At 50.6% G+C, this 13992-nt stretch overlaps 1 protein-coding gene across 3 annotated transcripts in view; it reads right to left on the bottom strand.

The window, feature by feature from the left end:
• LOC147029430 (uncharacterized) overlaps positions 1-10027 on the bottom strand; it is a 42814-nt gene extending 32787 nt beyond the window's left edge. For all 3 annotated transcript variants that reach the window (XR_015055718.1, XR_015055719.1, XM_085872081.1), the window contains exons 1-2: positions 9916-10027; positions 9536-9608 (exon numbers count right to left, since the gene is read on the bottom strand). Coding sequence is in view for 1 of the 3 variants with exons in the window: in XM_085872081.1 (XP_085728207.1) it covers positions 9536-9608; positions 9916-9936 (94 nt within the window). In the remaining 2 variants the exon portion in view is untranslated. The remainder of the gene's footprint in view (positions 1-9535; positions 9609-9915) is intronic.
• Positions 10028-13992: the final 3965 nt, after the last annotated feature.

Here is a 13992-nt window from a genome sequence, read left to right as displayed (position 1 = left end):
CCTCCCAACTCCACCGCCCGCGAAGTCTTAACTCTTTTTTTTAACTTGACTGACGAACGCGGTAGCTTATATAAGCCCCGTGGCTTCGCTCTCTCATCTTTGACCCTCTGCCTCCGACCTTTCACCTCGCTCCCCATTGGCCCGAGAAAAAGTGGGCGTGAATGCTTTTTGATCCATAAATTTGCATATAGCGATCGCCCTCCAACGCCCTGGAGGCGGGGCCAAATCGCCCCTCGCTCACCGATTGGACGGAACAAAAGTGGGCGTGTGTCGTTTTTGATCCGTTTTTGAAGCGGAAAATCCGTGGTTTTGTACACGCTGTTCGGCGCGCGCCCTGCACGAGTCCAACACCGGCACCCACAAGCGGCGCAAGAACGGTGGCGATGCGACGGTTGCGAGGTGTGACGTGAAGCGGCGCCGCGGTGGGTGGTTGATGTTGTGGTTGGTGGTGGTAACAATGGCGGTTGGTCCAAAATAAAGATAGTAAAAGAAAAACGGCTATCCTGAAGAGTCGCAGCACGCATGAATAACATTTATTCCCACTAGACAACGGGTTTGGGCCTAACTACACATATACTTACCGAGATATCTCACCTAAGGGACCTGAATGGTGGTTTGCGAATTTGGTAACCACAACACTACCCCCTCCCCTTTTTACAGACTCGTCCCGAGTCGTCAAATTTTCGTGTGCCATCATGTGTAGTTTTCCCCTCGTACATTTTACCTACGGATCCCTGAGTGCGACATTCATGGTATTCGTGTCCCCAAAATAAATAACCTGAGGGCTGCGTAACTATCTAAACAAACTCACTCACACGGACGACTTAAATAAAATTGCCGGCGCTAAGACAAACATGCCGGGGGCGCACTCATATTTACAGTACATCTTAACCTTAACTTACAAATTTTACACTAAACCATGGCCCAGGATCACTGAACTCTGCAAAAGAAAAGCAGTTAGCAGTGAGCCAGGCTGCCCACATGCAGTCTCTGGCTCAAAACAATGCAGGTGACAGGGAACGTGGCTGGCTGCTCACACGCAGTCCAAGGCCTTCCTTTTTGAACTGAACGCAGTGAACCACAACGGTGCATGGGCTGCACAACGCAGTCTCCGTGCCAGCTCAAGTGGCACACGCAATGAACACAACGAATGGATGCATGAATGGTTTGAACTGAACGCAGTGAACCACAACGGTGCATGGGCTGCACAACGCAGTCTCCGTGCCAGCTCAAGTGGCACACGCAATAAACACAACGAATGGATGGATGGACACAAACACGGTGCATGGGCCGCCACTGCAGGCCCGTGTTGTAGCTGCCAACAGGGCAGTTCTCGCAGCTTGCAAACTGTTGCCTTCTGATCCTGGCGCACATGGAAATGAACAGGGGGGGGGCAAAGCAAAATTGAACGGGGCTGGTGAACGTGGGCAGTGGGCATGGCATGGCAAAGGCAGCAGGCAAACTCAGCCCGCAGAATAAGGCCGCTGCAGGCAAACACAGCCGGCAGATGAACTGGCCGGCACAGGCCTTGAAGAAAACGGCCAGCCGGCGAACTGGCCGGCACAGGCCTTGCAGCAAAACAACAGCTGCCGATGAAGTTGGCCGGCCTCCGCCTTGAAGCCAAACACGGCCAGCCGATGAAGTTGGCCAGCTCTTGCCGTTCAGTGGAGGTTGGTGGAGGGAGTGCGGTGGTGCTGGCCACTTGGAGGGCGGGCTCGGACCTACCTACCTGTCTCCCTCCCACCTATCGCCTTTGCCTGTCACTGTACATACCCACTCCCTTAATTTGTCAAACCCCAATTTAGCCCCAACTTATTTTTTTGTTGTTTTTATTTTTACTTCCCTACTATAAATCGTCCCCTAACCCCCTTTATCGTCCTTGTTCGGCTAACCTATCCTGTCACCTAGCCTACTCCCAACCCCTACGTTCCCTTCCCGGAGGGGAACAAGGGAGAGCTAACGTCCTGTGTCGGGGCCCAACGAAGCCTCAGAATGGCCTCCCCAGAGTTCGGCGATCTAACCCAAAGTGGGTCCAGCGACCCACAACGACAGCGAGGGGATGGATGGTGCGGAGGGGTACATCTCCTAATCTACCCTATCCATTTAACTGTTAAACTACCCCGGGGCTTTCAACAAGCGCCTCTCGCTTAAACTATTGGTTCTAACAACCCAGATTCCCGTCGCCTGTGTTGGTGTCCTCACAATTTCGGGCCTCGCCCCCCAATTTTCTCTCCGTGCCCTCACACGGTCTCCTGGCTGGGACACGTGGCTCCCTTTGGCAGGCACGACCCTCTGCCGAATCTCCCGCTATGGCACCCCCGGGCACTACACTGCCTCCGAGCCTACCAGCTCCCTAACACCGGGGAGTGCCCCCTATGGCACCTCCCCTGAAACGCACACGTGGCAGGCTGGCTTCCCGGGCCCCTTTCCGAGGGTCACCCGTGCCCACAACACTGCCCACGCGGCTAATGGCGCCCCGGGCCCCCGCACCAAGCAGGCGCACCCGTGCCCACTACTCTATCCCGGCCCCCCATGGGCCCTTGGCCTACTACGGCCGACTAGCCTGGTGCCCGGGGTACCCACTCAGCGATACTCACCTTTCGCAGCCACGCTCCCAAGCCCGTCAACAGGGCTCCTGCACCCCTCCAAATGGGTTTCGAGCCTACATCCCCACCAACAACAAAACGACTTCCATATTTGTTAATTTAACTAACCCAGCTAACTCACTTTACTCTGACCCCGGGGTCCCTAGGGCAGGAGTCACTCCTCCCCCCCCAATCACTCATCGCACCATGCATTCCCCATTCACTCCACACACACAGACCCGCTGGCCTCACTCACTCAACATGTCTTCACCTCATAACTCACCAACAACTCTTCAACACACTCACCGCTGAACTCTGCCATCCTCCTAACTACCTCCCCTAACTAACTCGTGCTCCCACGTCGTCCCTTAAACTACAGCACGTTCCTTTTAACACTACGTAGCTAAACTACGTCCCCTCTACACATTCACAAGTCTGTCACTGTCTCCAAATAAATCATTTTATTTCCCAACCTAAATCTGACGACAATCCCTCTAACTAATCCATTCCACGGACTCCATGAGGACTTACCCCTGCCCCATGAAGTCGGTCTAACTAAGCTAACCCTTCCCCCTAACTAGTTTCCATCCTGTGCCCCGGTTAAGGGGGTCTTCCCTCCTTGCCCAGGAATCCTGTGCACCCGAAAGTGAGGCTTGCTGTTTTTTTGTTTTTTTTTCATGCGCAGCACCTGCGCGGCAACTCAGAGCTCGCGCACTTTGCACCTGCCCGTGACGTCATGCAGCTGCACGTGTTCCTCGTCCCTCCTTGGACGGTACCATCCGGCAGAGAGACCCCTCCTGCCGGATTCCAACCCCACGTGCAGCCATGGCGTCACCGTGCGCATAAAAAAAAAACACAAGCCCCACGTCTCGAGGGGTTCCCCACGCGAACACATGTGCTTTTCCCGTTGGAGCTTAACACACACGATCGCGTGGAGAACCCGTCCGGTCCAAATCCATTTACCTGCCTAAACTTTGTCCGTCCGCGGGATCGGCAAATCCACCGCTGGCGTTTCCGGACCGGGACTTCACTCTCGCAAGCGAGCACGTGGTGGTCTCGTGCGTTGCACAGCACGGACCTCGTGCTCGCGGCTGGGTGAACCCGGCACGGTCCCCGAAACAACTACAGCCGCTACTCGGCTTTCTTTACTCCCATGTCGCCGTCGTCGTCGCCATTCAGCACACGCACTCCCGCGTGTTACGACGCTCACACTCCACTCCATCACATTCACACCGGGAGACGCGGCTGCGTGCTCCCGCATGCCAACCGACATCTCCCTCACATACCGCTCTCTCACACACACGGTCTCCCTTGCACTCGGCCGTTCACTCACGCATGCCATCTCCCTCGCACACGTGGCTCCACGCACTCGCGGCCTTTCACTCACTCGTGCCTCACTCATACACCGTTCCTCACTCACACATGCGGGTGCACTCACCCGCGGTGCCTCATCCACACACCGTCCCTCACTCACACACGCGGGGGCACTCACCTGCGGTGCCTCATCCACACACGGCGTGCTGGGAAGCACACACTCCGGCACACTCGCCACCACACCACTCACACACGGGGTCGCTTCCACACACGGGGACGCACTCACACCTTGCACCACACACACAGGGACAACCACACTGGGGATTCGTGTCCCCACAAGGGTCTCCGGGGCCTCTATACCCCCCAAGCTCTCCGTGCACCCGTTCGCAGCACTCCTCCCCTCGAACTCGCAAAGCACGACCGAACTCACCTGGTCGTGACTCGCCTCAAGGGGGCATACTCCCTCCCCTCGTTCCTGGAGGAGGCCATCCAGCTGCTCGCACCGGGCCTCCACCCAGTCCGCGAGCTCACCCCCATTGTCCTCCACTACCTCCGTGTGTGTGTGTGTGCGTCACTTACCCCATCTTCATCGTGTCGTCTTCCCTCTATCGTTCCCATCTCCCGTGTCTCTGCCAACTCAGTCACCTCTTCACCCTTTACCTCCCTTGTCTCTACTATTTTTATTCCCTTTGTCGTCACCTTGTGTCTCGTCTCGCACGTTTTGGTCTCCCCATTTAATTTTTCCCTTTCGGTCACCGTTGCACCCCCACCCAGCTCGTTCGTTCCTACACGTGGAGTCGGCATTTTTATCTCCCTGGTCACGGCCTTCATGCCCGCCTGCAGGCTTCGGCCCATGTTCTGCGTCTCACCCCGCAGCTTTTTCGTTTCTTCCTTCATTTGCTGTGTATTCGCATCCATTTTTTCGTTCATTTTTTTATTTTGTCATTTATGCTCTGCGCGAGTTCCATAATCTGCCGCATTGTCACCTGCCCTGGCCACTCCCACTGACTACATTTAGTGGTGGAGTTATAATAAAAAAACCGACCGGATGAACGGCATCGATGCCTTTCCCAACCTTCTGGTACGGGTTTCTCTTGCACGGTGATCTCGTCCTGAGCCATGGATTCTACATTACTATTACACATACCAAATCCACCCGGCACCCGCTCGCCTTGAGACGCCATCTTGCTTCTCTTAAAGGGTTAATTTCGCTCGCTCGTAATTTGGAGGGAATCGGGGGTCGCTTCTCTCACCCCTGGACCGATTCCCGTGAATTTAGCTGGAGACAAGAGAGCCCGTTTTCCTGTTCTCCGATACCAGTGCCGCGAGGAGGGCGATGGATTTGTATCGCACGACCTGACACCAGTGTTACGGTTTCGCGCCCGCCGGCGTGCTGACGGCCACGTAACTCGAATCGCGGCACGCCGCCCACCGGACGGACAATCCAGTCGTGACCCTCTCGGACTAACGCCGGGAACCAGTCACGGGTGGACCTTTCGGTCTCACCGCGATCGAGCCAATCAGCCCCCGCGTGGGATAGGGTTGCTCGCCAAATTCGACCTACCTAAGTACCCACACGGAGGGTAGACCGGGCGATCGCACCTCGCCGCAGGTCGACTTCGGACACGGGCCACTTAAGCGACCCGTTCCGTACTATCGGGATAACCGAGCGGTGTTATCGTCGGCCTCGACGGTTCGATTAATTATCGGGCGTATTCAGCCCACTACCAACCCTTTACGTGAAGCAAGATGAGGATTCAATGAAAGAAATGACGAAGCGAAGCGGGAAACAGTTCAACACAAAGCACATTTATTCGCGATGAACGGAAAGCACACATATTCAATTCCACCAAAAGCACATAGAAAAGGAAAAGAAACACAATGCAACTCCACCAAAAGCACATAGAAAGAAAAGAAACACAATGCAATTTTTACACAAAAAGCAAATGCGACAATGCAGATCTAATACCGATTACGCGAGCACACGGCAACACTTATACAATTTTACTTCACAGACGGCGCCGACAACACACATTCCCAAAAACAAAAGGAAAGAGAACCCTCAAAGATGAGGCGGGCCTGAGGCCGAGACCGGGTCGGGCCTACCCGTCTGGTGATGAGACGCGGAGCGGCAATGGTGCCTTAACTCCGCGGGCCTCGCGGGCAGTGTCTGGTAGGGGGTGGGAAAGGGGCCCCCTTGGTCGCACTATCTCAGCGCGGGGGGAAACAGGAGGGGGGTTGCTGATGCTCGGGGTATAGAGGATTCCTACTCTGCCTCGAGTCCCGCGACGAGCGTCTCCACCTCGGCCAGGTCGCGCCGTCGGCCTCCCTGGTGTGCAGCTCCCTGCACGACGCGAGCACCCCCTCGTCTGCCCTCGCCGCCTCTCCACAGCTCCGTCCCCTCCGCTCCGACTCCAACGCACACGACGACGACCAACTCCTTCTTGCTTCTTCCTCCCAACTCCACCGCCCGCGAAGTCTTAACTCTTTTTTAACTTGACTGACGAACGCGGTAGCTTATATAAGCCCCGTGGCTTCGCTCTCACATCTTTGACCCTCTGCCTCCGACCTTTCACCTCGCTCCCCATTGGCCCGAGAAAAAGTGGGCGTGAATGCTTTTTGATCCATAAATTTGCATATCGCGATCGCCCTCCAACGCCCTGGAGGCGGGGCCAAATCGCCCCTCGCTCACCGATTGGACGGAACAAAAGTGGGCGTGTGTCGTTTTTGATCCGTTTTTGAAGCGGAAAATCCGTGGTTTTGTACACGCTGTTCGGCGCGCGCCCTGCACGAGTCCAACACCGGCACCCACAAGCGGCGCAAGAACGGTGGCGATGCGACGGTTGCGAGGTGTGACGTGAAGCGGTGCCGCGGTGGGTGGTTGATGTTGTGGTTGGTGGTGGAAACAATGGCGGTTGGTCCAAAATAAAGATAGTAAAAGAAAAACGGCTATCCTGAAGAGTCGCAGCACGCATGAATAACATTTATTCCCACTAGACAACGGGTTTGGGCCTAACTACACATATACTTACCGAGATATCTCACCTAAGGGACCTGAATGGTGGTTTGCGAATTTGGTAACCACAACAATATATATGAATGTAGAAGTGACGGGTCGATGATGAAAACACATCGTATGAAAAGTTAAACAAAGCGATGTCGTCTAAAAATGAAATTGCACATTTTCAGCCGGCGAGGCACCACTGGAGTGACCGCCCGCGATCGCACAGCTCAGTCGATGTGACATGTGTACATTATTATATTTTTACCTCCCAGAGACGCCTGAAATGTCAAATATGTCCGAATTGTGTAACTACGATGAACAGGATTTTGATAATATGAATGAGGAAAGAGAAAAAACTTTATCATGAAGAAATCAATGTCAAGACATGTTTGAGCTGGCCAAAAAACATGGCAGCTTCAGACCCCAGTGAGGTTCCCCAATAAACACCTTAAGTCCCAAAGGGAGGTGGCCAAGGATCGTTTGATGAAGGACATAATTAAAAAAGGCCATTAATTATCTTCAAAAGGAGTGTTTTAATTAACCCGAACATCCAATTTTCATTATGGCACTTCCTTGGAGTTTTCTGAGTATGCATGCAAAGTTTCAGGCTGCAAGGTTTTACAGTTTTGGAGTTATGGAGGAGACACACACAATGACACACAATGACACACAATGACACACAATGACACACACTGACACACACTGACACACACACAATTAGAATCACTACAATTCAACACAGGTGGAGGAGGCTAATTAACTTGGTGTGTGATTTTGAAGGTGATTAGTTACACCTGAGCTTATTACCTCTGCCACCAAAAGTGAAGGAGGTTGTTTTTACCCCTTTCTGTCTGTTTGTCTGTGTACAGGATATCTCAAAAAGTCATGGACGGATTCGGATGAAAAACTTGGTGGACATGTTGGGTGTGTGACAAGGAAGAAATAATTCAATTTTGGTGAAGATCTAGATCCGGATATATTTTTAAAGTAATTCTTCGCTATTGAGAGAGAGGGCGAAACCTATATATGGCACGATATCTCAAAAGTTGTGGACGGATTCGGACGAAACTTGGTGGACAGATTGGGTGTTTGACAAGGAAGAATTGATTCGATTTTGGTGAAGATCCGGATCCGACTACTAGAATTCTGCAAGTGATTCTTCACCATTGAGAGATATGGCAAAACCGATATAGAGCACGATATCTCAAAAAGTTGCAGACGGATTCGGACAAAACTTGGTGTACAGGTTGGGTGTGTCGCAAGGAGGAATTTATCCGATTTTGGTGAAGATCTGACACCGGATCTGGATTTGGGATTTATTTAATTTTCAAAGTGATTCTTTACCATTGAGAGATCGGGCCAAAAACGATGTAGTACTGTGTAGCATGATATTTCAAAAATGTATTGGGCCCGATATGTTCTCGTGGATCAGGAATTACGTGGCGGAGTTACGTGCTCCACTGCTCGTTTACAATTGCTATTATCATGGGGGTGGACACTTATCCAACTAAGATATTTTAGTTTTGTATTTTTAATTAATATTCTGAAATTTGGAGAATTTGTTTTTCACTTGAAGTTGTAGGTTACGATGTGTAAATAAAGGTGGAAAAGTCTGATTTCAGGCAATTTAATTCAAAGGCTATAAGGCAACAAAAGGTGAAAATTTTGAAAGGGGGTGTAGACTTACTTTCGGCATTGTACATACATACATACATACATACATACATACATACATACATACATACATACAAGACAGACCAACAAAGAAACAGACAGACAGGGGTGAAAACATAACCTCCTTCCACCTTCGGTGGTAGAGGTAACAACGTGATGTGAGTGGGAGGATGTCTGGCTGGGAGGTTAAAAGTTGTGAGGTGCATCAGCGTTCTGTGCTTGGATATTTTTATTACAATTTATATCAATGACTGTTATTATTATCACTATAATTTAGTCAATGATTTTTCTTCTTCTTCTTGTGTATGGCAGCTTCGCTGCCGGGTAGCTATCATTTTGTTGGGGCACGGCTGTGCTGCTGATGCTGTGCCCCTATACCAGTACTCTGGTACTCATTTTGCCAACCTCGGAAGGATGACAGGCTGAATCAACCCCACATGGTGTTAATTCAGCAGCCAACAGGGCTCAAACTCAGGACCTTAAGATTCTCAGCCAGCCACCCTAACCACAAAGCCAACAACAGGCTGTGGGTGATTTTGAAAGTGGGGTTATGAGTTGGCTTTCCAAATTAGCAGATGACAAATCTTGTAGCTCAGGTAGATAACAAAGAGGGGGATGATCAGATTCAGAAAAGTCTGGATACTTTCATAGATTGGGTAAAAGATTGGTAGATGCAGTTGAACATAAATAAATATCGGGTGTTGGGGATGAGTTAGGATATTGAAACTACCGAGTTTTGGGGTAACCGATGGATATAATCAACAGAACATTGTTTGAGTGATGCTCGCATCCAGTACAGTGCCAGGCAACGACAGGTAACGTTAAGAGGTTGGCTATTCACAGCCAGGGATAAATTCTAAATCAAAAGGAGTAATGTAATCACTGTATAAAAACTTAGTGAGGCCTCACCTCAGGAATTGTGGACAATTTTTATCACCACACCACCTTTCCCTCATACCTTGCCTAAAAAATCCAACTGTTCCAGCGAGTCTTCTCTCCATTCTCTTAATCTCTCCATTCTCATCCTCATGCTTGCACGACACAAAATACCAGATCATTCTTTAATTAAACAAGATTAAATAAATCCAACGAGTTAGCCACTAAATTTCATTGAGGGATAGGGGCATGAGTCGGGATGAGAAGTGTGGCAAGCTCAGGGATGTCACAAAGATGTTATAAACTGAATAAACAATTTTTTTTGGTGGGGGAGGAGTGTTTGGGTGAAGAATGTACAACAACAACAACAACAACCATGTTATCCCTTGACGTGACCCTCTCACAGACCAGCACAATTAGCACAGATGTACACAGTCATCCATCCACACTCAAACTACTTACCAGTCCTGCAAATATCAACATACCCCTCCATCTCCAATGCTTTCGGGTACCGACAGTATCGAATTTCAATTTAAGCTTAAGTACTGTTTCTGCTGCCACTACCTTTCCAGGGAGGCCATTCCATGCAATAACTACTCTCTGAGTAAAAGTCCCCTGTCTCACTACCGTCTTAACTCTCTTCTTCTTTACTCTCAGGGTATGGTCCCTGGTCCTATCACTGTTTACTGTGCTGAATAATTATTGGATTCGCTATATATGCTAGATCTCCCTTATTGTCAGGTTTTCCGTGTGTGTGTGTGTGTGTGTGTGTGTGTGTGTGTGTGTGTGTGTGTGTGTGTGTGTGTGTGTGTGTGTGTGTGTGTGTGTGTGTGTGTGTGTGTCTGCAACGCTAAGGCTCCACAGCAAGAACCAGCGAACCGATTTCGATGAAACTTTGCCAAAAGGTGGAATATATACTGGGAATGTGCGTGTTTGAATTTCGTTGCCCAGCAACCACCCGTTGCTGTGCAGCGGCCGAAAAACCGCGTACAGTATTTTCAATACTTGTCCTTCAGTTTTGAATGTAGAGAAACGAGACTTCGGAATTAAACACTTCGAGATATTTAGAAAATTTTACTTGAGCCGATTTTTGATTGAGGTTTTATTTTTCAAATGGTAGTCCTTCAAAAATCGGGTGTCTATTTACCGTCATTCAAGGTGTGTATACAGTGTTTGTGAGGAACTACACCGTCGTTCCACCTTCGATCTCTCCTCGATCCAAACGTTATTGACCAAAGTGAAAAGGATCCAAAATAAATGGCATCACCGGCATTTCTGTCTGAAATGAGAGCGAGAGAAGAACCTTCAGAGTTTAGGCTTTATTCCATTTGATTGGAGCCGCTTCTGCGGGCACACCGGGGAATACAGGTTTAGCTAGGAGTACATAAGCAGTAACGTATACATGTGCAATTAATCATTGCAGACAATCCGCGTAAGCACGGAGTTTGATATAATCTCCATTCTCACCAGTCAATGAGCACCTTCAGTCAATGAGCACCAAGTGAACAGCCGATGTAAATGGCAATGCCCCGGGGACAATCACCCCGTGCCGCGGAGACCTCCCCTTATACGCGAGACGCACAACATGTGATCCCGCGTCATGTCCCTCAATTCACGACAATTCACCACATTCTCCGCACCTTTAAAATGCAACTAGGGGCCAAACTTACGCACCATGATTGGTTTAGCACTATAGGAGTATACATTTCAAGCAACGCGGACTAATAGATCTACAGAAGCATACATGCCAAGCAGTGATTATTTTGAGTTGTAGGAGCATGGTAATGAGCATCGATATATGATATAATGAGCATATAGGAGCATGAGCAACGAGAATGCCGATAATCCCCTTTACAGATTGAGTCGTCGAGGGGGCCTTATTCGTCGACCTCTCTGGGAGTAAATGGCAGTTTCACTTGAGGGAGGCTTCCGATCCTCTTGGTGAGCCTCGACTTGTGCCGGGGATGACTCCTCGATCGCTCTCGGGTGGAACGCGGCAGCCCCGTCGCCCGGTGGAGTTCCTGAGGGGGGAACACCTGGGGAGGGGATGTCAGAAGGAGGAGTGCCAGAAGGTGGTGTACCTGCGGGAGGAGTACCTGAGGGAGCCAGATGGCGAACCGACACAGTGGTCTCCCTGCCATCCGGGAGCCTGACATGAGCATACTCTGGATTAGTGTCAATGAGTTCGACCCCCTCCACCAGGGGTTCATACTTGCTTTGTCGTACCGGGCGTTTCATGAACACTGTTCCGGGATGGGTTAGCCAGTTGGGCACCGTTTGACCGTCAACATAACGCCGCTGGTGAGTAAACATTCGTTCGTGAGGAGTTGCATTGGTGGACGTGCAGAGCAAAGAGCGTATGGAATTCAGAGCGTCGGGAAGGGTAACCTCCCACCGCTCGGGGCCCAGTCCTCTCGATTTCAACGCCAGAGTTACGGCTTTCCAAATAACCCCGTTATACCGTTCCACCTGCCCATTACCCTGTGGGTTGTAACCCGTCGTTCGACTAGTTGCTATGCCGAGCTCTAGTCGGAATTGTTTTAGCCCGGCCGACATGAAACACGGCCCTCTGTCTGAATGTATGTACGAAGGTTTCCCAAACATAGCGAAGAGGTCAGAGAGACATCTCACGACAGTGCCCGAGGTCATATCCGAGCACGGAAACGCGAAAGGGAACCTTGAATATTCATCAACAACGGTGAATATGTATCTGTTGTCTGTTTCGGTCGGCAGGGGCCCTTTGAAGTCGATGTTTAGTCTCTCGAAGGGGGAAGTGGCCTTGATCAGTCTGCCAGATGCCGCGCCATAAAATCTGGGTTTTAGTTCAGCACAAACAGGGCATGAAGCATTCATTCGTTTAATATCTTCAACAGAATAGGGAAGATTTTGTCTGCGCACGAAATGTGCCATTCTGGTTACCCCTGGGTGGCAGAGAGACACGTGTAGGTCTTGCAAAGCCTGACTGATTGTTGCCGAACTGTAGACCCGAGAGAAGGTATCTGCAGCAGGGTTTTCCTTCCCGGGCCGGTAAACAATGTCGTAACTGTAGCAAGCTTGGTCTATCCGCCATCTCATAATTTTTTCATTCTTAATTTTCCCGTTATTTTTCCCATCAAACATGAATGCCACGGATCGTTGGTCCGTAACGAGCGTGAAGTGGTTTCCCAGTAAATAATGTCTCCATTTCCTCAGCGCTTCGACAATGGCGTACGCTTCCTTCTCTATCGCTGAGTGTCTCTGCTCGCTTCTAGAGAGAGTTCTCGAGAAGAACGCGACCGGCCGCCCAGACTGATTAAGTGTAGCAGCTATCGCATGATCTGAAGCATCGGTTTCCACCACAAAGGGCACCGAGCTATCGATCGATAAACCACGGTGATTGTCCCCGTGGCATTGCCATTTACATCGGCTGTTCACTTGGTGCTCATTGACTGAAGGTGCTCATTGACTGGTGAGAATGGAGATTATATTGAACTCCGTGCTTACGCGGATTTATTCTGCGATGATTAATTGCACATGTATACGTTACTGCTTATGTACTCCTAGCTGAACCTGTATTCCCCGGTGTGCCCGTAGAAGCGGCTCCAATCAAATGGAATAAAGCCTAAACTCTGAAGGTTCTTCGCTCGTCTTCATTTCAATTTATTCCATTTGGTTTTCTCGGCTCTCTCAACCAACGATGGACAAGATCTACAAACCAGAGAGGTCCAACGCAGACCCAAACGCAACTGACGCAGAAATGAAATGGTCGCATTGGTTCTGTTCCTTCTCACACTATCTGACCATCATCGAGGAGGGAGCCGACAAATTTGCCGCTCTCGTGAATCATGTCTCGCCCAGCTTGTACAGGCTCTTCTCGGAGTGCGACACTTACGAAGCAGCGATCGACGTGCTGCAGGCGCTCTACGTGAAGCCCAAGAACGAGGTATACATACGACATCTTCTCAACACACGCAAGCAAGCAGCCGGGGAGACAATCGATCAGTTCCTGCAAGCTCTGAATCAGCTGGGAAAAGACGGCAGCTTCCGGGCCGTAAGCGCCGAGGAACACCGAAAGGAAGCGACACGGGAGGCATTCATCCAAGGACTCAGATCAGCCCACATACGGCAACGCTTACTAGAGAAAACGCAACCCACTCTTGACAAGGTAGTCGATCAGGCACGAGCGATGGATACGGCTCAGCAGCAATCTGAGTCATTTGGGACACCGATGCTGCTAATGAACGCTGCTACGATGGGAACCCAAGGAACCCCACTGGCACAGACACAGCCAGACATAGGGGATGGAGAAACACCCGAGGAGCCGGATACCCAGGCCACGTCAAACTCCTCAGCAACTGCTCCGGTTGGTAAATGCTTCTTTTGTGGGTACAAAAGGCACCCTCGTCAAAAATGCCCCGCCAGAGATGCCACATGCATGAATTGCGACAAGAAAGGGCATTATGCCAGGGTATGTAAATCTACTCTAAGGAGAAATAAACCCACTTCTGCGGCTCTCTACTCGCAAAATAAATTAACTGCAGCCTCCCCCGGGAATCTATC

This window comes from Eptatretus burgeri, chromosome 3, assembly GCF_056783735.1.
Source record: "Eptatretus burgeri isolate ZD-2024b chromosome 3, Ebu_testis_v1, whole genome shotgun sequence".
In the NCBI taxonomy this organism is placed as follows: domain Eukaryota; kingdom Metazoa; phylum Chordata; class Myxini; order Myxiniformes; family Myxinidae; genus Eptatretus; species Eptatretus burgeri.
The sequence above is the reverse complement of the archived record's forward strand: the minus strand, read 5'-3'. Positions and strand labels throughout refer to the sequence as shown.